The 26,759-nt window shown below is 47.9% G+C and overlaps 2 protein-coding genes across 7 annotated transcripts in view; one reads left to right on the top strand and one right to left on the bottom strand.

Moving 5' to 3' along the window:
- The window catches only part of cdpf1 (cysteine rich DPF motif domain containing 1), a 55,832-nt gene extending 41,245 nt beyond the window's left edge, over positions 1 to 14,587 (bottom strand). Inside the window, exon 1 of one of the 5 annotated variants that reach the window (XM_067999849.1) lies at positions 14,004 to 14,587. In XM_067999849.1, coding sequence (XP_067855950.1) covers positions 14,004 to 14,249 — 246 coding nt within the window. In that variant the 5' untranslated portion in view covers positions 14,250 to 14,587. Of the gene's footprint in view, positions 1 to 2,373; positions 2,478 to 14,003 lie in introns of those variants that run through there. The other 4 variants (XM_067999850.1, XM_067999848.1, XM_067999847.1 and 1 more) reach the window with 4 other exon arrangements.
- Positions 14,111 to 26,759, top strand: part of nampt1 (nicotinamide phosphoribosyltransferase 1) — a 39,175-nt gene continuing 26,526 nt past the window's right edge. The window contains exons 1-3 of one of the 2 annotated variants that reach the window (XM_067999844.1): positions 14,111 to 14,353; positions 21,135 to 21,291; positions 22,667 to 22,770. In XM_067999844.1, the coding sequence (XP_067855945.1) occupies positions 14,300 to 14,353; positions 21,135 to 21,291; positions 22,667 to 22,770 (315 nt within the window). In that variant the 5' untranslated portion in view covers positions 14,111 to 14,299. The remainder of the gene's footprint in view (positions 14,354 to 21,134; positions 21,292 to 22,666; positions 22,771 to 26,759) is intronic. The other variant, XM_067999843.1, reaches the window with a different exon arrangement.

Below are 26,759 nucleotides of genomic sequence, written 5' to 3'. Positions count from 1 at the left end.
TATGCTCTCTCTCTCCTCTGAGTTCACTGCCCTCCTATCTTCCCTTAATCTCTCCCTCCTTATAAACTCCCCTACCCATATTCACAGCCACCCCTTCGACCTTGCCATCTCACTTGGCCTCTCTACTTCCCTTGTGTCGATCACGGATAAGACCATCTCTGATCATTTCCTTGTATCCCTCTCCATCCACTTCCCCCTTCACCCTCCCAATCCAACTTGCTTCTGTGTTTGCCCTTGGAAAAAACTCTCCCCCAAGACACTTACAACAGCACTTTCAAATTCCCAACTGTCTAACCTTTGGCCCTCCATTCACCACATTTCTGCAGCGACTGATCTGCTCAATCACACCCTCACCTCCACCTTTGATGCCCTTGTCTCCATTAAAACCATTACCCTCTCTCACCCTGGTCATTCCCCCTGGTATGGCCCTCATCTCCACTCCCTTAAGTCCAAGGGATGCAGACTGGAACATTTATGGCAGACAACTGGTTTAGCCATTCATCACCAGATCTGGTTGGACCACATAAAGCTGGATCATCCTGGAATGCAAAGGTAACCCCCGTCTTCTCTTCACTCCAAACTGTCTTCTTAAACCCCTCTCCCCTGTCTCATCCATCCTCACCTTCAACAGCAAATGCAAGGAGCTCATGGACTACTTTGTCACTAAGATTGAGACTATCCATTCAGCTGCTTCCCTCCCTTCCCCTACAGTTCCCCCCCGCCCTAGCCCTGAACTTGCATCTTTCTCTGGTTTTTCTCCTATCTCCCTTCAAGCCCTCTCCGAGCTCATCTTGAACGAGACCCACCTCCTGCTCCCTCAGCCCTATTCCCACCAAACTGCTAACCACCCAACTTCCCTTCCTGGCCCCCATATTTGCTCATACTGTTAACTGTTCCCTCTCCCCAGGTACTGACACCCTCCCCTTTAAATCTGCTGTCATCGCCCCCCTCATCAAAAAACCCACCTTTGATCCCCCTGTCCTTGCAAACTACTGCCCCATCTCCAACCTCCCTTTCCTCTCCAAAGTCCTTGAATGTGTTGTCGCCTCCCAAATCCGTGCTCACCTTTCCCGCAACTCCATGTTTGAATCCCTCCAATCAGGTTTCCGCTCCTGCCACAGTACTGAAACAGCCCTTATCAAAGTCACAAACGACATCCAATGTGACTGTGGCCATGGTAAACTATCCCTCCTCATCCTTCCCCACCTGTCTGCAGCCTTTGACACGGTTGTCCCCACCATCCTCCTCCAACGCTTCTCCTCTGGCATCTGGCTAGGTAGGACTGCCCTTGCTTGGTTCCATTCTTATTTATCTAGTCATAGCCAGAGAATCACCAGCAATGGCTTCTCTTCCTGCTCCTGCTCCTCAACCAACCCCCCGCCCCCCCCCCACCCACCGCCATTTCTCATCGACATGCTGCCCTTCAGCGACATCATTCGAAAACACGACGTCAGGTTCCACATGTACACTGACTCCAGCTCTACCTCACCACCACCTCCCTCAACCCCTCTACTATCTCTGATTTGCTAAACGGCTTGTCCGACATCCAGTGCTGGATGAGCAAAAATTTCCTCCAACTAAATATTGGCAAGTCTGAAGCCATTGTCTTTAGTCCCCGCCACAAACTCCGTTCCCTAACTACCAACTCCATCCCTCTCCCTGGCCACTGCCTGAGGCTGAAACTGACCGTTCGCAACTGTGGCGTCCCAGTTGACCCTGAGGTGAGCTTTCGACCACATATCCGCTCCGTAACCAAAACTGCCTACTTCAACCTCCGTAACATCATGCGTCTCCGCTCTGCCTCAGCTCATCTGCTGCTGAAATGGTCATCCATGCCTTTGCTACCTCCAGACTTGACTATTCCAATGCTCTACTGGCTGGCCTCCCACCTTCCATCCTCAATATACTTGAGCTCATCCAAAACTCTGCTGCACGTATCCTAACTCGCAGCATGTCTTGTTCACCCATCGCCCCTATGCCCGCTGACCCACATTGGCTCCCGGTCGCCCACACCTTGATTTTAAAATTCTAATTCTCATGTTGAAAACCCTCCATGGCCTCACACTTTCCTCTCTAAACCCGGGGCCGTCGGCGCCGCGCCTTCCCTGCACCCGGGGCCGTCGGCGCCGCGCCTTCCCTGAACCCGGGGCCGTCGGCGCCGCGCCTTCCCTGAACCCGGGGCCGTCGGCGCCGCGCCTTCCCTGAACCCGGGGCCGTCGGCGCCGCGCCTTCCCTGAACCCGGGGCCGTCGGCGCCGCGCCTTCCCTGAACCCGGGGCCGTCGGCGCCGCGCCTTCCCTGAACCCGGGGCCGTCGGCGCCGCGCCTTCCCTGAACCCGGGGCCGTCGTGGGTGCTCTGAACTCTGTAGCCTACCTGACAATGACTGGATCAAATTACGCATCCCAGAGAACCTGAATTATTCTGCAGCAGACGATCAAATTACACATTCCAGACAAAGGGTTGGGTGAGTACTGTCCTCCCGCATTCTGTCGGTTGCAATACCAGAACGTGTTATTGTCACCGTCGTGGTGGCAGTAGTCGCGTCCTCAGTTCTAACTGGTTCCTGCCAGCACATTTAAGTACACATAATGCTTTTTCGGCCAAAATTTGCAACTAGTTGTAAGCTTTCTGTCTGGAGGGAGATGTTTACTTGCATTTTTGTAACATTGTGGCCATAACAGGCACCATTATCTTAGCCCCAATTTAGTAATTCTGGTTGGTGTAAAGCAAAATAATTAACTACCAAACTGGACATATAGTGTTGCCTTGTGTGTAGTGCTTCTTATTAGCTGTAATGCAATATCTTCCTCCCTCTAAATAAACGATGTTGATCCTTTTCAAATTCAATAGTAAAATTAGGGGATTCTTCATCCAGGGTGGAAGCATAAGCTGGCAGTGCACTTTATAAAACGTCACATCTGCACAATGAGGATCTACCTTTCCTGGAACAACATGAAGTGATTGGTGCAATCCAGAACCCTTCTTTTCCCCTTTACTGATGTCTTTGATCTTCAGATAATTTACAAATTTCTTATGTATATCATCCTTTAATAAGCCCACTGAGTCCATTTTAAATACTTCCAACTGTTTCACATCCGCAGATAGTAATGGTATTGCCACTACCACAGGGATCAGTCGTGAAAAAATGTTACCATTGCTTGCAAAGCATCTTAGCATAATACACCAGTCTAAGTCTTTGCACCTTACACCAATCCATATTCCCATCTGATTTCCAGATTTTCATTTCTTTATAATGTAAAATTTAGGATCCAATTGTTTTCTATAGCATTTAACCCCCTTACAGAATTAATAAGAAAACTATGCATTTTAATAAGGGTGCAACACCTGTGTACTATTTCCTTGTGATTTGAGAATCACCCAAGAAGGCCCCTTTGGCAGTATTTTGTCATTGTGTAAAAAGGCTGCAAAGCACTCTGAAATTGCCACTGCTAAAGTATTATATTTAAACTCTCCATCAGGGATAGAGTTGATGGATCAGGAATACATGTGCTGCTGTTTGGCCCCAGATTCAATGATTGATCTCAGAATACTTCAAAATCTCAGAAACTTCCCAGAAATGCTAGGGAACTAAGGGACTAGTGAGAAGGAGGAATTAAAGGAAATTAGTATTAGTAAAAAAAAGTGCTGGAGAAATTAATGGGACTGAAAGCCGAGAAATCCCCAGGGCCTGATAATCTGCATCCCAGAGTACTAAAAGAGGTAACCATGGAAATAGTGGATGCATTAGTTGTCATCTTCCAAAATTCTATAGATTATGGAACAGTTCCTGCAGATTGGAGGGTGGCAAATGTAACCCCACTATTTAAAAAAGGAGGTAAGAGAGAAAACCGGGAACTACAGACCGGTTAGCCTAACATCAGTAGTAGGGAAAATGCTAGAGTCTATTATAAAGGATGTGATAACAGGACACTTAGAAAATATCAATGGGATTAGACAAAATCAACATGGATTTATGAAAGGGAAATCATGTTTGACAAACCTACTGGGGTTTTTTGAAGATGTAACTGGTAGAATAGATAAGGGAGAACCAGTGGATGTGGTTTATTTGGATTTTCAGAAGGCCTTTGAAAAAGTCCCACATATAAGGTTAGTGTGCAAAATTAAAGCACATGGGATTGGTGGTAATATACTGGCATAGATTGAAAATTGGTTAATAGACAGGAAACAGAAAGTAGGAATAAATGGGTCTTTTTCGGGGTGGCAGGCAGTGACTAGTGGGGTACTGCAAGGATCAGTGCTTGGGCGCAGCAATTCACTATATAGATCAATGATTTCGATGAGGAAATCAAATGTAATATTTCCAAGTTTGCTGACGACACAAAACTAGATGGGATCGTGAGTTGTGAGGAGGATGCAAAGAGGCTTCAGGGCGATTTAGACGAGTTGAGTGAGTGGGCAAATACATGGCAGATGCAGTATAATGTGGATAAATGTGAAGTTATCCACTTCAGAAGGAAAAACAGAAAGGCAGAGTGCTATTTAAATGGTGATAGATTGGGGAATGTTGATGTACAAAGGGACCTGAGTGTCCTTGTACACCAGTCACTGAAAGCAAACATGCAGGTGCAGCATGCAGTTAGGAAGGCAAATTGTACGTTGGCCTTCATTGCAAGAGGATTTGAGTTTGGGGCAAGGATATCTTACTGCAGTTATACAGGGCCTTGGTGAGACCACACCTGGAGTATTGTGTGCAGTTTTGATCTCCTTACCTAAGAAAGGATATACTTGCCATAGAGGGAGTGCAGCGAAGGTTCACCAGACTGATCCCTGAGATGGCAGGACTGTCACATGAGGAGAGACTGGGTCAACTCGGCCTGTATTCACTCAAGTTTAGAAGAATGAGAGGGGATCTCATTGAAACATATAAAATTCTGACAGGGCTAGACAGTCTGGTTGCAGGGAGGATGTTTCCCGTGGCTGGGGGAGTCCAGAACGAGGGGTCACAGTCTCAGGATACGGGTATGACATTTAGGACTGAGATGAGGAGAAATTTCTTCACTCAGAGAGTGGTGAACCTGTGGAATTCTCTACCACAGAAGGCTGTGGAGGCCAAGTCACTGAATATATTTAAGAAGGAGCTAGATAGATTTCCAGACACAAAAGGCATCAAGGGGTATGGAGAGAGAGCAGGAATATGGTATTGAGATAGAGGATCAGCCATGATCATAGTGAATGGCGGAGCAGGCTCGAAGGGCCGAATGGCCTACTCCTGCTCCTATTTTCTATGTTTCTAATAACCAACAACAGCCAAGATAGCAAGAGTGAGTGTACCAATTCTGCCACCAGCTTCAAATTTTACCAAAATTATAAACATGCAGGGAGCTCATGTTCAGTTTGCACTGTTAAGATAGCAATAATTTGTAGTAAGATGAACAGGGCAGGCGGTGTGTCGTATTTGCAGCATGTGGGAGTTTTGTGCAGACCAACGAGATCCCGAGCGACCACATCTGCAGGAAGTGTCTGCAACTCAAGCAAATTCGGCTCAGAGTTGTTGGGCTAGAGTCTGAGCTGCAGGCATTGCAATGCATCAGGGAGGGGGAAAGAGTTATCTGGACACATTGATCCAGGAGGTCGTCACACCCCTTAGGTTAAGCAGTACTTTAGAGGTAGTCAGTGGTCAGGCTCAGGAGGGTGTGACTACAATTCAGGCAGGTATGGGGACCCAGGATGTAGTGATGGAGGAGCCTCAGCCCTTGATCTTGTCCAACAGGTACGAGGTACTTGCTGCCTGTATGGATGAGAACAAGGACTGCAGGGAGGATGGGCAAACTGACCATGGCACCGTGGTACAGAGGGCCATTCAAGTGGGGGGAGTAAAAAGGAATGTGGTAGTGATAGGCGATAGTATCGTCACAGCGATAGATACTGTTCTCTGCAGCCGCGACCGGGTGTCCAGAAGGCTGTGTTGCCTGCCTGGTCCCAGGGTTAAGGATATGTTCTCGCGGCTGGCAAAGAACTTGGAGCATGAGGGGGAGGATCCAGTTGTCGTGGTCCATGTAGGAACCACCGACATAGGTGGAACTAAGAATGAGGTTCTGCTAAGGGAGTTCGAGAAGCTCGGATCGAAATTAATAAGCAGAACCTCAAAGGTAATAATCTCTGGATTACTACCTGAGCCACGCGCAAATTGGCATAGGGACAAACAGATCAGAATGTTAAATGCATGGCTCAAAGAGTGGTGTGGGAGGAGGGTGTTTTGATTCATGGGGCACTGGCACCATTACTAGGGAAAGAGGGAGCTGTTCCGTTGGGAGGGGCTCCGCTTAAACCGGGCTGGGACCAGTGTCCTGGCAAATCGAATAACTAGGGCTGTAGATAGGGCTTTAAACTAAGAAGGTGGGGCGGTGGGGGAGATCAGGTGAGGGGAAATTTAGAAATCTAAAGAGAAAAGACAAGACAATAGAGCGGTGTAGCGATTTGGGTAAAAATAAGCAGAGTGTGACAGGAAGGGATGAGAGTTTAACGGAAATAGTGCATCAACGAATAAGGTCAAAGCAGGGAAAAATGGAAAAAGTTAAAATTAAAGGCTCTTTATCTGAATGCACGAAGCATTCGTAACAAGATAGACGAATTAGTGGCACATATAGAGGTAAATGGGTTTGATCTAATAGCCAGTAAAGAGACGTAGTTGCAACGTGACCAAAGTTGAGAACTAAATATTCCAGGGTACTTGACATTTCGGAAAGACAGGCAGAATGGAAGGGGGGGGGGGGGTCGGGAGAGCAGGGTAGCCCTGATAATGAAGGATGACATAATGACAGTAGTGAGAAGGGATCTTGACTCGGAAGATCACAAAATAGAATCAGAATGGGTGGAGAGAAGAAATAACAAGGGGCAGAAAACCCTAATGGGAGTAGTTTATAGGTCCCCTAATATCAGCTATACTGTTGGACAGAGTATTAATCATGGGGGGGCTTTAATCTTCATATAGACTGGGCAAATCAAATTGGCAAAGGTAGTCCAGAGGACGAGTTCATAGAATGCATTCGAGACAGTTTTCTAGAACAGTACATAATAGAACCAACCAGGGAACAGGCTATTTTAGATCTTGTATTGTGTAATGAGACAGGGTTAATTGTAATCTCATAGTAAAGGATCCTCTGGGGAAGAATGATCACAATATGATAATATGATGGAATTAGAATTTCACATTGAGTTTGAGAGTGACAAAGAAACTAGAGTCTTAAACTTAAATAAAGCCAATTACATAGGTATGAGGCGCGAGTTGGCTAAGGTCGATTGGGAAATTAGATTAAAAGGTATGACGGTAGATAAGCAGTGGCAGACATTTAAAGAAATATTTCAAAATTCTCAACGAATATACATTCCAATGAGAAATAAAAACTCCATGTGAAAAGTGATCCATCCGTAGCTAACTAAAGAAGTTAAGGATAGTATTAGATTAAAAAAGAGGCTTATAATGTTGCAAAGAATAGTTATAAGCATGAGGATTTAGAAACTAGGCAAAGGATAACCAAAAAATTGAAAAGGGAGAAAATAGAGTAAGCTGGCAAGAAATATAAAAACAGATTGTAAGAGCTTCTACAAGTATATAAAAGGGAAGAGAGTAGCGAAAGTAAACTTGGGATCCTTAGGGGCTGACACAGGAGAAATTATAATGGGAAATGAGAAAATGGTACGGACGTTAAACAAATATTTTCATAAAATCATAGAAAGGTCACACAGCACGGAAGGAGACCATTCGGCCCAGCTCTATGCAAGAGCAATCCAGCTTGTGATTCATGTACTAGGACACCCAGAGGGATCTGGATGTTCTAGTACATGAATCACAAAAAGTTAGTATGCAGGTACAGCAAGTGATCAGGAAGGCAAATGGAATGTTGTCATTTATTGCAAAGCGAATGGAATATAAAAGTAGAGATGTTTTGCTACAGTTGTACAAGGCATTGCTGAGACCACATCTAGAATACTGTGTGCAGTTTTGGTCTCCTTATTTAAGAAAGGACGTAATTGGTTTAGAGGCGGTTCAGAGAAGGTTCACTCAACTGATTCCTGGGATGCGGGGGTTATCTTATGAGGAAAGGTTGGACAAGTTGGGCCTGTATACACTGGAGTTTAGAAGAATGAGAGGTGATCTTATTGAAACATATAAGATCCTGAGGGGACTAGAAGGGGTAGATGCTGAGAGGATCTTTCCCCTTGTGGGAGAGACTAGAACCAGGGGCCACAGTTTAAAAATAAGGGGTCTTCCATTTAAGACGGAAATGAGGAGAAATTTATTCTCTCAGAGGGTCGTGAGTTTGTGGAACTCCCTTCCCCAGAGAGCGGTGGAGGCAGGGTCATTGAATATTTTTAAGGCTGAGTTAGATAGATTCCTGATTAACAAGGGAGTCAAAGGTTATAGTAGGGAGACAGGAAAGTAGGGTTGAAGTCACAATCAGTTCAGCCATGATCTTATCAAATGGCAGAGCAGGCTCGAGGGGCCGAATGGCCTACTCCTGCTCTTAATTCGTATGTTCGTATGTAGTTCCACTCCTCTGCCCTATCCCTGTAGCCTTGCAAATTTTTTCCTTTCAAGTACTTATCCAGTTCCCTTCTGAAGGCCATAATTGAATCTGCCTCCACCACCCCATCGGGCAGTGCATTCCAGATCCTAATCACTCGCTGTATGAAAAAGTTTTTCCTCATGTGATCTTTAGTTCTTTTGCCAATCACCATAAATCTATGTCCTCTGGTTCTTGACCCTTCTGCCAATGGGAACAGTTTCTCTCTATCTACTCTGTCCAGACCCTTCATGATTTTGAATACCTCTATCAAATCCCCTTACAACTGTCTCTGGTCTCTGTTCCAAGGAGAACAACCCCAGCTTCTCCAGTCTATCCATGTAACTAAAGCCCCTCATCCCTGGAATCATTCTAGTAAATCTCTTCTGCAACCTCTCTAAGGCCTTCACATCTTTCCTAAGGTGCGGAGCCCAGAACTGATCACAACACTCCAGTTGTGGCCGAACCAGTGTTTTATAAAGGTTCATCATGATTTCTATACTTTTGTACTCAATGCCTCTATTTATAAAGCCCAGGATCCCGTATGCTTTTTTAACCGCTTTCTCAACCTGCCCAGACAATTTGTGCACATATACCCCCAGATCTCTGTTCCTGTACCCCTTTTAGAATTGTGCCCTCTAGTTTATATTGTCTCTCCTCATTCTTCCTACAATCTATATTAATGACTTAGATGAAACAACTGAGTGTAATGTATCCAAGTTTGCTGACAGTACAAAGCTGGGTGGGAAAGTAAGCTGTGAGATGGACAAAAAGAGTCTGCAAAGTGATATAGAGAGGTTAAGTGAATGGGCAAGAAGGTGGCAGATGGAATATAATGTGGAAATGTGAGGTTATTCACTTTGGTAGGAAAAATAGAAAAGCAGAATATTTTTTAAATGGTGAGAAACTATTAAATGTTGGTGTTCAGAGATCTGGGTGTGCTCGTTCAAGTAACACAGAAAGTTAGCATGCAGGTACAGCAAGCAATTAGGAAGGCAAATGGAATGCTGGCCTTTATTGCAAGGGAGTTGGAGTACAAGAGTAAGGAAGTCTTGCTACAACCGTACAGGGCTTTGGTGAGACCACACTTGGAGTACTGTGCAGTTTTGGTCTCCTTATCTAAGGAAGGATATACTTACTTTAGGAGGTGGTGCAATGAAGGTTCACTAGATTCATTCCTAGGATGAGAGGGTTGTCCTATGAGGAGAGATTGAGTATAATGGGCCTATAGTCTCTGGAGTTTAGAAGAATGAGAGGTGATCTTATTGAAACATATAAGATTCTGAGGGGGCTTGAGAGGGTCGATGCTGAGAGGTTGCTTCCCCTGGCTGGAGAGTCTAGAACTAGGAGGCATAGTCTCAAGATAAGGGGTCAGCGATTTAAGACTGAGATAAGGAGGAATTTCTTCACTCGGAGGGTTGTGAATCTTTGGAATGCTCTACCCCAAAGGGCTGTGGATGCTGAGTCGTTGAGTATAATCAAGGCTAACATTGATAGATTTTTGCACTCGAGGTGATTCAAGGAATCGGGCGGGAAAGTGGAGTTGAGGTCGAAGATCAGCCATGATCTTACTGAATGGCGGAGCAGGCTCGAGGAGTCATATGGCCTACTCCTGCTCTTATTTCTTATGAACTACGCAACACATGCACGTGTTGAAAAAAGCAATGGGCTGAAGGAGGTAGCAGAACTATAATCAGTCAGGGGACCTTATGCCTATTTTTGATTAAACCAATAAAAGTGACATTGGGTTACCCCCTCACTTGAGGAGGCACCATTAATATATTTTGAACATGAAATCAAATCGAAATTGAAGTTTACATTAAAAGTAAATCATATTGCTATTACTCTTGATTAAACAGTACATCCTGTGCTGCCCACCAGTCGCAGAAGGTCTTAAGCATAGACACGGCATACATCCTCGCCAGGGCCACTGCGGCACAGACAGGACCGTGGAGGAGAGGCAGGCGGAGGGAGGAGAGGCAGGCGGAGGGAGGAGAGGCAGGCGGAGGGATCCCCGCCCCAATCCACGACTTCCCCCCTCCCTCTCTCTCTCTCTCTCTCCCGACCCCAATCCACGACTTCCCCCTCCTCCCCTCTCTCTCCCCCTCCCTCTCCCCCCACCCCCACCCCCTCTCTCTCTCCCTCTCCCGACCCCAATCCACGACTTCCCCGCCCCCCCTCTCTCCCCTCCCCCCTCTCTCTCCCACTCTCTCTCCCCCCCTCTCTCCATACCCTCCCCCGCACCCCCTCTCTCCATACCCTCCCCCCCTCTCTGCATACCCTCCCCCCCTCTCTCCATACCCTCCCCCGCCCCCCCCTCTCTCCATACCCTCCCCCGCTCCCCCCTCTCTCCATACCCTCCCCCGCCCTCCCTTCTCTCCATACCCTCCCCCCTTCTCTCCATACCCTCCCCCCTTCTCTCCATACCCTCCCCCACCCCCCCTTCTCTCCATACCCTCCCCCGCACCCCCCTCCCCCTTCTCTCCATACCCGCCCCCCACCCCCTTCTCTCCATACCCGCTCCCCCTTCTCCCCATACCCTCCCCCCTCCCCCTTCTCCCCATACCCTCCCCCCTCCCCCTTCTCTCCATACCCTCCCCCCTCCCCCTTCTCTCCATACCCTCCCCCGCCCCCTTCTCTCCATACCCTCCCCCGCCCCCTCCCCCTTCTCTCCATACCCTCCCTCGCCCCCCCTTCTCTCCATACCCTCCCTCGCCCCCCCCTTCTCTCCATACCCTCCCTCGCCCCCCCTTCTCTCCATACCCTCCCTCGCCCCCCTCCCCCTCCCCCTCCCCTTCTCTCCATACCCTCCCTCGCCCCCTTCTCTCCATACCCTCCCTCGCCCCCCTTCTCTCCATACCCTCCCTCGCCCCCCTTCTCTCCATACCCTCCCGCCCCCCCTTCTCTCCATACCCTCCCTCACCCCCCCCCTTCTCTCCATACCCTCCCTCGCCCCCCCCCTCTCTCCATACCCTCCCTCGCCCCCCCCCTTCTCTCCATAACCCTCGCCCGCCCCCCCTTCTCTCCATACCCTCCCCGCCCTTCTCTCCATACCCTCCCCCGCCCCCCGCCCTTCTCTCCATACCCTCCCTCGCCCCCTTCTCTCCATACCCTCCCCTTCTCTCCATACCCTCCCCTTCTCTCCATACCCTCCCTCGCCCCCCCTTCTCTCCATACCCTCCCTCGCCCACCCTTCTCTCCATACCCTCCCTCGCCCCCCCTTCTCTCCATACCCTCCCCCGCCCCCCCTTCTCTCCATACCCTCCCCCGCCCCCCCTTCTCTCCATACCCTCCCCCGCCCCCCCTTCTCTCCATACCCTCCCCCGCCCCCCCTTCTCTCCATACCCTCCCCCGCCCCCCCTTCTCTCCATACCCTCCCCCGCCCCCCCTTCTCTCCATACCCTCCCCCGCCCCCCCTTCTCTCCATACCCTCCCCCGCCCCCCCTTCTCTCCATACCCTCCCCCGCCCCCCCTTCTCTCCATACCCTCCCCCGCCCCCCCTTCTCTCCATACCCTCCCCCCCCTTCTCTCCATACCCTCCCCCCCGCTTCTCTTCATACCCTCCCCCCCGCTTCTCTCCATACCCTCCCCCCCCCTTCTCTCCATACCCTCCCCCCCCCTTCTCTCCATACCCGCCCCCCCCACCTCCCCGCCCTTCTCTCCATACCCTCCCCCGCCCCCCCACCTTCTCTCCATACCCTCCCCCGCCCCCTTCTCTCCATACCCTCCCCGCCCCCCTTCTCTCCATACCCTCCCCTTCTCTCCATACCCTCCCCCTTCTCTCCATACCCTCCCCCGCCCCCCCCTCTCTCCATACCCTCCCCCGCCCCCCTCTCTCCATACCCTCCCCCCTTCTCTCCATACCCTCCCCCCTTCTCTCCATACCCTCCCCCGCCCCCCCCTCTCTCCATACCCTCCCCCGCCCCCCTCTCTCCATAACCCTCCCCCCTTCTCTCCATACCCTCCCCCGCACCCCCCTCCCCCTTCTCTCCATACCCGCCCCCCTCCCCCTCCCTCCATACCCGCCTCCCTCCCTCCATACCCGCCCCCCTCCCCCCATACCCGCCCCCCTCCCCCTTCTCTCCATACCCTCCCCCTCCCCCTTCTCCCCATACCCTCCCCCTCCCCCTTCTCCCCATAGCCCTCCCCCGCCCCCCTTCCTCTCCATACCCGCCCCCACCCCCCCTTCTCTCCATACCCTCCCCCCCCCCCCTCCCTCCATACCCGCCTCCCTCCCTCCATACCCGCCCCCCTCCCCCCATACCCGCCCCCCCTCCCCCTTCTCTCCATACCCTCCCCCTCCCCCTTCTCCCCATACCCTCCCCCTCCCCCTTCTCCCCATACCCTCCCCCCTCCCCCTTCTCACCCATACCCTCCCCCGCCCCCCTTCCTCTCCATACCCGCCCCCACCCCCCCTTCTCTCCATACCCGCCCCCGCCCCCCCCCTTCTCTCCATACCCTCGCCCCCCCCTTCTCTCCATACCCTCCCCCCCCTTCTCTCCATACCCTCCCCCCCTTCTCTCCATACCCTCCCCCGCCCCCCCTTCTCTCCATACCCTCCCCCGCCCCCCCTTCTCTCCATACCCTCCCCCCCCCTTCTCTCCATACCCGCCCCCCCCACCTCCCCGCCCTTCTCTCCATACCCTCCCCGCCCCCCCCCACCTCCCCGCCCTCTCTCCATAACCCTCCCCTGCCCCCCCCACCTTCTCTCCATACCCGCCCCCCCCACCTCCCCGCCCTTCTCTCCATACCCTCCCCCGCCCCCCCCCACCTTCTCTCCATACCCGCCCCCCCCACCTCCCCGCCATACCCGCCCCCCCCACCTCCCCGCCATACCCGCCCCCCCCACCTCCCTTCTCTCCATACCCTCCCCCTTCTCTCCATACCCTCCCCCTTCTCTCCATACCCTCCCCCGCCCCCCCCTCTCTCCATACCCTCCCCCGCCCCCCCTCTCTCCATACCCTCCCCCGCCCCCCCCTCTCTCCATACCCTCCCCCGCCCCCCCCTCTCTCCATACCCTCCCCCGCCCCCCCCTCTCTCCATACGGGGATCAGGACTATGGGGCAGCCAAAGATCAGGATCGTGGGGCTGAAGGTTAGCTAAAAGTTGAGGAGCAGCCCCCTTAGACAGTAAAATGGGGGCTTCAACTCTCACACCAGGTAGACGTACTATATAGTTTCCTGCAGGCCCCAGAAGTTATACGTGTCCGTGAAGAGGCTCGGCACCAAATTTGACACCACGTAACACCCTCCACTCCAGACCCCCACCCCAACGGTGCAGGGAAGGATTCCTCGCAGAGAGACCAGGGGACTCGTGAAGCGCCATTCAATCGGAAAATTCAAAGTTTCCGCCCTCGAGAAAACCCAACACCCACCGAGGCTCTCCACCAAACCGACGACTCCGTGTCGTGCGTTTACATTCCCAATTTACACCGTCTCCTTTTTAAACACAGCTAACGGGACACTACCACCTCCTTACCTCACACAATATACCGGCGCACCGTGATCCGCCTGGGCCCGGGCCCGGGCGCGGGCCCGGAGGGGGGGGGGCGGGGCCAGTCGACGAGTCGGCACTCTCGCGAGAGTCACGCGTGCCGTTGCGCTGTCCGGTCGATGGGAGAGGGGGCACGCGCGCCGATGCTGGCCCATTCGGCGGCGGCGGCGGGTTGCGTGGACGCGGGGTTGTTGTCGCGCCGCTCCTGATAGTCCCGTCACCCTCCTCCATCGGAGCGACGTTCCCAGGGAGTCAGTCAGTCAGGCGCAGCTCGGCTCGAGATGGACAGTCGCAACGGCGATTTCAACATCCTGCTGGCCACCGACTCCTACAAGGTAACCGCGGACCCCCTCCTCCCTCCGGGGCTGCTGGTGGTCGCTGAACTCTCACCGTAGGCCGCATTAGTTGCAGTCGGAAAGGTTAAACAGTCATCAGGCGGACCACCCTCTCTACTCGTTCTCTTAAATATATATCGCTCTCCTGGCCCCCAGAGGGAGCCCAGGCCTCGGCTTGCTTGCTCGCTCTGTCCGTTCAGTTGACGGGCGGGTGGACGTGAAGCTGCCTCTGTCCGTCAGACCCTACCTGTCGGGTTCCCCGTTGCGCGCTCTCATCTGCCCCGCCCACAGCCCGGGGATTCAATGTTGAGCGAGGTTTGCTGGTTTGCCTGGTGCGGGCTGGGCATTAATTGATTGGGGAGAGGGTGGTGGGAAGAGAGCGGGGTAGGGGGGGGTGGTGGGAAGAGAGCGGGGTAGGGGGGGGGTGTGTGGAGCGGGGTAGGGGGGGGTGTGTGGAGCGGGGTAGGGGGGGGGTGTGTGGAGCGGGGTAGGGGGGGGGTGTGTGGAGCGGGGTAGGGGGGGGTGTGTGGAGCGGGGTAGGGGGGGGGTGTGTGGAGCGGGGTAGGGGGGGGGGGTGTGTGGAGCGGGTAGGGGGGGGGGTGTGTGGAGCGGGGGTAGGGGGGGGGTGTGTGGAGCGGGGTAGGGGGGGGTGTGTGGAGCGGGGTAGGGGGGGGGGTGTGTGGAGCGGGGTAGGGGGGGGGGTGTGTGGAGCGGGGTAGGGGGGGGGGGGTGTGGAGCGGGGGGGGGGGGGGAAGAGAGTGTGGAGCGGGGTGGTGGGGGGGGGGGGTAGTGGAAGTGCTAGGAGCTGGAGCCCGTGCGGATCCACTCCCTGAAACTCAGCTTTGTCACTTAACGTTTTGGCGGAAAATAATTCATTCGCTTTCAGATCAGTCAAACTGCCCTACTATTCATCCACGTAGTTTTATTGTCCCTACCTTGTTGTTTAGTATTTACTATAATGTCCTCGATTTTGGGCTTCATTTGAGGGGAAATTATTTCTCTTCAAATATCTATGAATCACTGCTGATTTTCCAAATGTATATACGTACACGACTTTCGATTTTTTTCTAACCCCCCCCCCCCCCCCAATCATATCCAATTCACATTCACTGGTAATTGTGAATAATCTAAGGTTAAATAACTTCATTCCGTCCGGATAAATTGAAACCACTTGCTGCAGGCTGAGCATTTTTCTACCCATCCGCAGTTTGACCCCTGAGATGAAAAACACTGGGAAACGAAAGCGAAAGCCCTTGATTTCTTGTAAACTGTGGGGATTTTTGAGTGATGCAGTAACTCAAGATGCAGAATCGCTTTTTCACTAGTCCAACTTTTTTTTAAAATGCATACGTTGTCGTTAGCATTCTTTCAGCTATCTATTTTTATATGTTAAAGTTACTTAAGAATTGTTTGAATAGGCCAGCACGTGATGCTTCGAATTTAAATGACACAAAACGAAAGACATCCCATGTGGTTTTGTTGAGCGTCAAGACATTTCAGTTTTTGGCTAATTTAGGGCGTCGCTGTTTGGAATGGGGTAACTTTCCACTTTTTGCATCCGATTTTGGTATTAAGCATCAGTCAATGTTCGTGTAGGGCTTGGGACACGTCCTCTAACTTGCCTCGGGACGTCCTTCGGATTAAAGTGAAATTGAAGAGTGTAACACCCATTGTGTGAAATGTTTGAACTCCTCTAGCTTTCCCATCGTTCTTTTTTCTAGATATTTCCTCTGCCCATTTATGTACTGGTATTATTAGTCAGGTTTTAATTCTTCCTATCCCAACTACATTGTGTCTTCTAACTAAAATTCCGTCAGTTTCAACCGAAGGAGGCAGTATTTATCCGTATTATTTCGCAAGAATGAAACTGCTATAAACTTATGTAAGGAGTCTTACAACACCAGGTTATAGTCCAACAGTTTTATTTGAAATCACAAGTTTTCAGAGCTTTCCTCCTTAGGTGAGTGCAGGGTTCCATAAAGGCATAGCATATATAGTCAGAGAACAATGCCTGGTGATTACAGATAATCTTTCCAACTGCCCGTTATCACACCTTGGCAGAGAGGTAATCACAGCAATCAAAGGAGTGGATGGTGTTCAGACAGGGGAACATTACATCCAAGACTACTGAATACACAGATCACAACGACAGAGAGCTATAAACTTAATCACTAGAGATGCGATTAACTGTCGTTTCACCTGTTACAGTAAGACAGCGTGAAAGTGGAAGTGCTAGTTGTTAAAGCGGTCAGAAAAAAGCAAATTAAGTTTATCAGGGGCCGTATGGCTCTATTATGTTTTTGGTCTGATGTGCGTTGCTTTTCTATTTTCTTTCCAAACCCCAAACGGAAAAAAAAATTGAAAATGCTCATCAGTTGTTAATGGATGTCTGAAATGTACAATATAAACTAGAGGGCACAACTCTAAAAGGGAGACAGGAACCGAGAGATCTGGGGGTATACGTGCACAAATCGTTGAAGGTGGTAGGGCAGGTTGAAAAAGCAGTTTTTAGAAAAAGCACATGGGATCCTGGGCTTTATAAATAGAGGCATAGAGTACAAAATCAAGGAAGTCATGATGAACCTTTATAAAACACTAGTTTGGCCACAACTGGAGTATTGTATCCGGTTCTGGCCACCGTACTTTAGGAAAGATGTGAAGGCCTTAGAGAGGGTGCAGAAGAGATTTACTAGATTTATTCCAGGGATGAGGGACTTTAGTTACATGGATAGACTGGAGAAGCTGGGGTTGTTCTCCTTGGAACAGAGAAGATTGAGAGGAGATTTGATAGAGGTATTCAAAGTCATAAAGGGTCGAGACAGAGTAGATAGAGAGAAACTGTTCCCATTGGCGGAAGGGTCAAGGACTAGAGGACATAGATTTAAGGTGATTGACAAAAGAACCAAAGGTGACATGAGGAAAAACATTTTCACACAGCGAGTGGTTAGGATCTGGAATGCACTGCCTGGTGGAGGCAGATTCATTCATGGCTTTCAAAAAGGAACTGGATAAGTACTTGAAAGGTAAAAATTTGCAGGGCTACGGGGATGGGGCGAGGGATTGGGACTAGCTGGATTGTTCTTGCATACAGCTGGCACGGACTTGATGGGCTGAATGGCCTCCTTTCATGCTGTAACCTTTCTATGATTCTATAAAAAGTGATAATAGTACAATTGAAAAATTGCCACAATTTTAGTACTGAAAATCATTTTTTTTGCCAGTCAAGTACCTGACATGGGTGGAAACTCATCACCATATTCTCCAAACCAAGCTACTGAGAAATGTAGTTTCTATGCTTCCAGTAGGGATACACCCAACTAAATCCAGAGAGCTTAGGTGCAGGTTGGTAGAGTCAAGGAATAAGGATTCCCATGGTGTCCTAGTGGAGTTCAATCAGTAGAGAACACTGAAAGCTTGTCCAGCCAAAACTGCCCTACTGTTCAGGTTATTAGCTTACAAGGTACCGAGTGGTGCAATTTTCAGGTCTACTCTTGCAAGTTTCACTAGTGACCAGTTTTCCCAATCATCATCAGTGCTCTAGAATACTGAGATGTCTGGCTCAGGTATTAGATATGCCAGTTTGCCACAGAGGGTTTCATTACCAGGTGTGTCATCTGGAGGTGCCTTGACCCCAAAGAGGCACTGCTTACTTTCTTTTCCTTTCAGGAGGGTGGTTTGTCAGACGAGCATGGGTTTAAACCCTTGCTAGCAGACAGTAGGTACCAGGACTTCTCATAAGTGGCATGGTGAGCAGCATACCAGAATTATGTGATTGTATTGCCACTGTCCTCCTGACCACTGATTCATTGCATGCTCCATGTGGTGATTCCAGTAGTTGGTGTGGAACTTCAACAGATCTTATCTCCCCCTCATGGGCACTGAACTCTGGCTATATGATCACATAATCTCACAACTGGCCTCCAGATAATGCTTTCCAGCAATTTTTCCCAAGTTGAGTTACCTTACCAGCTATGTAACAAACATCTGCTTTTAGTGTCTTAGAAGGACCTACATTGGGCAGCTTATGATAGCCACCTTGATGTGCTAGGTGTCTGATGCCAAAGTCTGATACCAGGCTTATTTGTCACCAACTGCTTAATTTAGCCTCTCCTATCAGGGACTTTGGCAAGAGGCGTGCCTGATCAGGCTTGCTCCCTCTCCAGGGTACCTAGTGACAGTTTGTTGTAAGCTGGAGATGCCTTTACCCTCAAATGTTGTTGTTTCTCCCCCCGCCCCCTGCTGTTTTGTCACGAATGCACTTCACAGTTTGGTCCTGGATATTGTCAATGGGCTAAAGGAAGCCCATCCATTATATCCTTTGAGTTCTGAATCAAGAAGGAAACCTATTTGGACAGATTTAATACATCACAATTTTAACCTGCAATGGGACTTTTCTGCTATTGAGAAAAAGTGTTACCGTTTGTTCCTTCTTTAGATGATCTCAAAAGACTGTCCAGGTTAAAGTTGGCATTTGCCAGGATCCCCGGGTATCTATATGAATCAACAATTGGTACAGATGCCATTGTACTTTCCAATCAGTACCTTTTAAAAACCACCCTTTCACAGTACAAAGCTGTAATACCACATTTGGAGGCACCCAACACTGTATCCCACTGGTTCAAGATGGTAAATAGAGTGCATCAGATCTCCAGGTAAGTTTGCCAATAAGAAAATATCATTTTCAAAAAGGAGCCCAGCAATTATTTTAGAAATGCCCATCCCATATACTGCTGCTCAATACACTGATGAAGACAATGGATAGGTGACAGTGTCATCTTGCCTGACTCCTCCATCTGAAGAGAGATTACATGGATCTTGGTTCTGGATTACGTAGCTGTGCAGTCTAAGATTTGACCCTGTACTCTCATAGCTTCCAGCTTCTTCATGAGGCGCTAGGTCAAAAGCCTTATGAAAATGTGAAAACAATATAAACAGGTTTCCTCTCAGCCTTGCAACTCTCTGCAGTGTTGCATAAAATCGCAAACTGTCCTACATGTTCCTTGTGTGAATGAAATACAATCTGTTCCTTTGTGATTACTTGTACCTCCAAAGCATCTGATGTTGGAGCAGCCCATGTCATCACTTTAGGAGCCACTGATGTCATTATGATTTATTGGGAAGTGTGAAGAATTTCATCTGGATTAAAAAAATCACAACTGTGCTCTGGAATATACAATTCTAAACAGAATGCTGTTAATCAGTCAGTGGTTCCTGACATTGTTCTCCCAAGATCATCGCCATTCTGAACCCCCCCCCCCCCAAAACTCTAGGCCTAGGTCCGCTCTTAGGAATTTGTCATGAATATCATCTATGCCTGACACCCTACCATTAGCTAAGCGATTGTAGCCTCAGCTGCCACTGGTTCGTTTGCATATTCTACAGATCAAAGATCAGTCAGCTTTCCCACCATCCACACTGCCTATTGGGTCAGATGCCAACTCTAGTATAATTCTACAAATTCTGTATTTTTATCTGAGACTTTTTTAAAATCAAAGCAGTATCTCAGGCTGTGAAGGGTTCCTGGTGTCTCAAAAACCTTGGTGAAAAACAAATTTTGTGACTTGCCCAGGAAGCACCATGTTAAACACATTTTCTCCTGAGATTGGCATTTTAACGCAGGGAGAACTCAGCAGAGCTTATGGTCCTATTATAAATAAGTATTTGCTACTTTTGGTTATAATGGAAACTTTCATTTCGATCATAACTGCGATCATCTCTGAACTGGTGGATCATTAATGCACAAGCCATGTGTGTTTATGCCAATTTTTTTTATTCGTTCATGGGATGTGGGCATCGCTGGCGAGGTCAGCATTTATTGCCCATCCCTAATTGCTCTTGAAAAGATGGTGGTGAGCCGCTTTGTTGAACTGCTACAGTCTGTGTGATGAAGGTTCTCCCACAGTGCTGTTAGGTAGGGAGTTCCAGGATTTTGACCCAGCGAAGATGAAGGAACGGCGATATATTTCCAAGTCGGAATGGTGTGTGACTTGGAGGGGAACGTGCAGGTGGTATTGTTCCCATGTGCCTACTGCCCTTGTCCTTCTAGGTGGTAGAGGTTGCGGGTTTGGGAGGTGCTGTCGAAGAAGCCTTGGCGAGTTGCTGGAGTGCATCCTGTGGATGGTACACACTGCAGCCACTGTGTGCCAGTGGTGGATGGGGTACCAATCAAGCGGGTTGCTTTGTCCTAGATGGTGTCGATCTTGTGATCTTAGAGCTGCACTCATCCAGGCAAGTGGAGAGTATTCCATCACGCTCCTGACTTCTGCCTTGTAGATGGTGGAAAGGCTTTGGGGAGTCAGGAGGTGAGTCACTTGCCACAGAATATCTAGCCTCTGACCTGCTCTTGTAACCAAGATATTACTTTGCAAAATAAGTTTTTACCTAGCATGGTTAGCATACTGTTTTATTCTGATGAAACCTTAGCTTGAGATTGAAGGAGCTGCTGGTGATCATCATTTAGAAAATGGTTGTAATAATTCAGCTTGGTGTGTACTATGAAGTTGTATGGATTGGTAGCTCTGTATCCAGGATGTCCTCAACCTAGGTAATGTGCTTTTTAAAAAAAAAAGTCAGGAAAGGCCTAATACTGTTTTGAAATGTTCTCTACCATCAATTTATTATCTACAGGTGAGTTTTCATAAACTACTGTGGCTGTGTTCAGTTGTTTTTTTGTGTGTACCTTACTTCCTTTAGTGCCACTTGGTGCATTTTTAAATCCTAGTTTTCAATTTGTCTTTGGGTATACTGTATTTGCTGTGTTCCCCTTTCTCCATTTACACAGGTGACTCACTATCAGCAATACCCACCCAATACAAGCAAGGTATATTCTTACTTCGAATGTCGTGAGAAGAGGACAGAAGATACAAAATCCAAGAAGGTGAAATATGATGAAACTGTGTTCTATGGATTACAGTACATTCTGAAGAAATATTTAGCAGGTATGTTTTTGAAACTTGTTCTTGCTATTCAACATGTGTATTGAGTATTTTAAAAGCTGGTATTTAGATCACTTCTAGTATTGCTATCCCTTCTGCAACATTTAATTTCTATTCAGGATTTCTTAATGCTAAGTTGTATTCTACTAATGAAAAATAGAATTACCCAGTCCTAGTTGAACTTTAATGTGTTGATGTATGAAGTGATAAGAATCTGGGTTCCTACAGACATTGAACGTTATGTAAAAGTCTAAATGCAAACTGCTGCTGTAGCTCCAGTGTTACGGGATTTCTTCCTGGATACCAGGAGTGGTGTGCAGCTGCTTGTCTTGGTATTGTTTTACGCAGTTAACTCTTTGCAAACCTTGTGTTTGTTCCTACCGTCCTTTTACTGACATCTGTCTTAAATTTACATTTCTCACCCATGAACCTGTGCCCTCCTGGGCATATAAGTATTGTTTCAGGTTTGCTTTCTCTATCCCCTTTAAGTACTTTGTGTACCTCAAAAGCCCGTACAGACGTATTCGAGGCTAAAGAGCCCTAGCTTATCAAGTAGTTGTTCATAGCTCTTGCCTCTGACACTGGAAAGCAACCAAGTTGATCTCCTCCGCACTGCCGCTGGGGCCTGGATGTTCCATAAGTTTTACGGTGATCAGAATTGTGCGTAATACTCCAGGTACAGCCTGATCAGGACACTGTACAGCTTCAGCATGACCTTTGGGAATTTGAACTCGCCTGATTGGATAAACTTGGTTTATTGCTCTCACACTGTCATAGACATAGTGAGCAGTCTGAGGGTCTCAACTTTTCTTTTGGCAAATTCTTTCTTACCTGCTGAGTACAAGTGTCTCCTGTTCATCCCGAATACAGTACCTTGGATTGAACTTCATTTGTCAATGATCAGCCCAGTGTAAAGCATGTTTAGCTCTTCGTAAGATCTTGGCTGCCTCCTCTGAGTCCACAGTCCTCCAGCTTTGTCTCATCTGTAAACTTTCATGTAGCTACCCATTGAATAGCATTAATTTTGAACCCAATAGCTTTTTTGCTCTCAGCTGTGCAAAGATCATTGTCTTTACTTAGGTTTAAAAAAATACTTATTTGGTTACCTATTCATTACAAAGGGATGAGTGTTTGATTATTCTGACATTCTTCGAAATGACTTAGAAAATTTGTATAATAAAATGCCCTGGCAATTAGACGTAAGCTATAGTATGAATGGGCTTTTCCAAAGAGGTCTTTTCTGGGAATGAATGCTGTTGTGTGCAGCAATATTTTTAGAGGTTGGGTCTGAGCAACTTTGTCACAAGAACTTGATAACTCAAACTGGGATCAATTTTACAATCTCTAAATGAAAATTGCTTCCTGTATTTTTAAACAGGCAGAGTCGTAACAAAGGAGAAAATTCAAGAGGCCAAAGAGGTCTACAGGGAACATTTCCAACATGATGTATTTAATGAGAGTGGCTGGAATTATATTCTGGAGGTAAGAGATTTAAGACTTTGCTGCAGGAATTGAAGTTTGTCAGGAGGCTGTTGACTATTTTTGCTGCTGTTTTTGTTGCTTGTTTTTGGCCTTCAACTCAAGAAAACATTTAATTCTTGCTAGGATATAGTTTGAGTTGTTCATTGGTCACTTACCCAGATGACCGTTATTTATGCATGCGCCTTGGTGAATATCGTCAGGTTCTTTGACCACAGAAGACTTCAGTCCAACCAATATCGTCGCTTGATGTTATACGTGCATTTCTGGATAAGGTTTCGGGACAGCAATTGGGTTCCCTGGTCTTGTTTTTTTGGTTGCTCTTCACCCCACCTCCCTCTAACGCAGGGATGCTGAGACCATTTGATGCACACCTGGTGCTGGCTTGGCTTAAGATCAGGAGCTCAGCATAGTCTGGGGATCTGACCGTCCTATACTCACTGCATAAAATGGATGAGACATCGGAGGAGCCTTTTCTTAGAAAAAAAATCTTTGTTTTTATTTTCCAAGACTTGGCATCCTCCAAATAAAAATACACTTAGAAGCTGAAATAGATGAGCCATGTGGAAATAAGCAGAGAATTTTTAAAATGCCTGACTTGTGAAATTTCCAAAGATTGCATAAACATGTTTTGTTTGGAGGCATGCTTTCTCATAAACAAGATTCTACAATACGCTTATGTTTTTTACAATTTCCCCTGACAGCAAATGCTCCTAGATTATTGTTAATTCTTCGATAATAGGTTGAGTGTCAAGTAATGGACATTGAACAAGAAACATTTGAATACACACACAAATGGGTTGGCCATCAGTAAAAGTGGAGGAGGGTTAAGATTTTGGTGTGGTTGACCAGGCACACTCTTCAGTCAGTGAGAGGCTAGCATTGGAATGCATATTCAGGCCATGAATTTAAATAGATAATATTTTAACTTTTGTCAACCTAAGGCTACATTTAGATTATTGTGTGTAGTGATGGGCATCCTATCTTCAAAAAGATATTCAAGATGTGAATGGCTACCTGGCATGGGTGGGTCATACAGAATAATAGTACTTCATTCACAATGACATGTTACCCTTTTTGGGCACGTTGGCAATCTGGATTTCTTTGGCATTAAATCAAAGTACCATTATATATCCAGCTTGATGTGGTCATGCGCAGAATAATGGCCAACGTGTGTGCATTGGATTCTGGGGCGTTTTCAGCATCCGCTGTTAAATTGAATCACATGCAGTGTTTCTCTGTTGGAGCTTACCTATTTGGACCTCAGTAGAATTGGCATAGGCAATTATTCAAATTCAGTTGCCATGATAGATTTCCTTTGAATGTGTGATAGGTTTAGCATTAAAAATCCAGCAGAAGTGCAAGTTATGATGAGACTTTGAAAACAGAACTTATTCGTGTTTTCTTTAATGTACACAACTTGCATTTATATAATGTAGAAAAATGTTCTAAGGTATATCATAGATAGATAGATGCTGAACCAAAGGAGACATTAGGAGGGGTGTTCTAAGGCTTGATTAAAGAGATGGGTTTGAAAGAGGGTCTTAAGGGAGGCAACAAAATTTTAAGGACCTTGAAGTGGAAGGCGAGATTGGAGATGGGGCAGTAGTTTGCAAGGTCGGTGGGGTGGGGGGTGGTTTGGAGGGGCTGAAAGACAATGATTTTGAAACTGAGAGGAACAGGGCCTGTGGCTAGAGAACCATTTACAATGTCAGTTAGTATCGGAGCCAAGAAGGGAAGTTGGGTCGTCAGCGGTTTGGGGTTAAGGGCGCACGAGGTGGGTCTTGTGCACTAGATGCGATAGGAGAGGGCATAAGATGGGAGAGAAACTAGAGATGGGGGTTCACAGTGGACTGGGGGCAGGTTTGGCTTGGGGAAGGGGTAGGACGGAAGCAGCTGAATGGATGGCCTCTATCTTGGTGATAGAAATCCATGAGCTACTTGCACTTGTAGGTGGAGGGCAGGGGAAAGGGATTTAGGGATGTGGTTGGTGATCGAGAAAAGAAGCTGGGATTATCTTTGCTCTCCTAGATAACTGGGCAATTTTGGCAGAGGAGAATGAGGCCCAGTCAACATCCAGGCTTAGGCTGATAAGTGGCAAGTAACATTTTTGCCAGGCAATGACCATCTCCAACAAGAGTGTCTAACCACCTCCCCTTGACATTCAACGGCATTAGCATCGCTGAATCCCCCACCATCAACATCCTGGGGGTCACCATTGACCAGAAACTTAACTGGACCAGCCATATAAATACTGTGGCTACAAGAGCAGGTCAGAGGCTGGGTATTCTGCTGCGATTGACTCCCCAAAGCCTTTCCACCATCTACAAGGCACAAGTCAGGAGTGTGATGGAATACTCTCCACTTGCCTGGATGAGTGCAGCTCCAACAACACTCAAGAAGCTCGACACCATCCAGGACAAAGCAGCCCGCTTGATTGGCACCCAATCCACCACCCTAAACATTCACTCCCTTCACCACCGGTGCACAGTGGCTGCAGTGTGTACCATCCACAGGATGCACTGCAGCAACTCGCCAAGGCTTCTTCGACAGCACCTCCCAAACCCGCGACCTCTACCACCTAGAAGGAAAGGGCAGCAGGCACATGGGAACAACACCACCTGTATGTTCCCCTCCAAGCCACACACCATCCCGACTTGGAAATATATCGCCATTCCTTCATCGTCGCTGGGTCAAAATCTTGGAACTCCCTTCCTAACAGCATTGTGGGAGAACCTTCACCACACGGACTGCAGCGGTTCACGAAGGCAGCTCACCACCACCTTAAGGGCAGTTAGGGATGGGCAATAAATGCTGGCCTCACCAACGACGCCCACATCCCATGAACGAATGGGATGTGGGCGTCGCTGGTGAGGCCAGCCAGACCTAGTGATGGATGGCTAAGCCAGTTGTGTGCCATGCACTAGGAAGGATATGACTTCTTTATTCAAAATTAAGGCTGTGGAAGATCCAGATCTAAACTCCTTTAACTTAACTTGGGTTATGAACTCAGAATTGGAGACTACAAGTATTAAGTTAACATTTTTCTAATTAGACGGATGAGAAATGTTCCTCATGATATATGGAATAGTCTGTCAGCAAAGGTGGATATTGCTGTGCTGATTTTTTCCCTACATAAGTACCCAGTTAAAGAATACGAATGAGGTGAAGATGAAGGTTTGTGGTGAAAATTAGGAGGTGACCTCGGAGTGTACGCATGCATTGACCTTCAGAAGGAAGAGCAAGAGGGAGTTTGCCTTTCACCAGCAGAAGGTAGAAGAAGAAAAAGACTCTGGAAGAAATAGTCTAATCAAATTGGTATGGTTTAGAAGGTTGTCCTGGGCAAACAATTGGTCATTGGATGATATAGAGCTGACTGCATGCATTAGTCAAACCGTCAGAGCAAACACTCATATCAAGAAAAGGAGCTCAGCCTATTGTCTCCAAAAAAAAATCTACCCTCTGGCCTTTTTATTTATCAAATATGGAAAAATACAGAATGGAAAGGAGTGGAAACCTTTTTTATCATTGGGCTAAAAGCTCACAAAAGACAAGACTACAAAGTCCCACACCCTAATATGTGCTGGAAAGTGAAGTGGGGAACAAGCATTTATACAGCCACTTTTCTTGGACTTAGTTGCCTTCCCTTACAAATTATTTTTCAAAAGAGGTGCTGAAGATTATAGACTTGGTTTTTAAATAGCAAAGTTGTGATTTTAGAAACTATGATGTACCATATTCTGATATCAGATTGCTCAGTTTAATAAGAAACTGGCCAACTTCTTTTGGGGGACACTTGTCAGAATGGCAATAGTGGAACTCACCCAATAGCCAGTTTAGTAAACCTTGCCTTCTAAAATAACAGCGAAACATTTAAAGCTTTCATGTTGGCTGAAATACCAATTTCTTTATTGAGCACCTGTATCATGTGATTATCCTCTGCCCTGTAGCCTTTGACTTCCACTGTGTATGGAAGTTCACACGTACTTGAA

Source organism: Heptranchias perlo, chromosome 18 (genome assembly GCF_035084215.1).
Source record: "Heptranchias perlo isolate sHepPer1 chromosome 18, sHepPer1.hap1, whole genome shotgun sequence".
Lineage (NCBI taxonomy): Eukaryota > Metazoa > Chordata > Chondrichthyes > Hexanchiformes > Hexanchidae > Heptranchias > Heptranchias perlo.
This window is presented reverse-complemented; position numbering and strand designations above follow the sequence as displayed.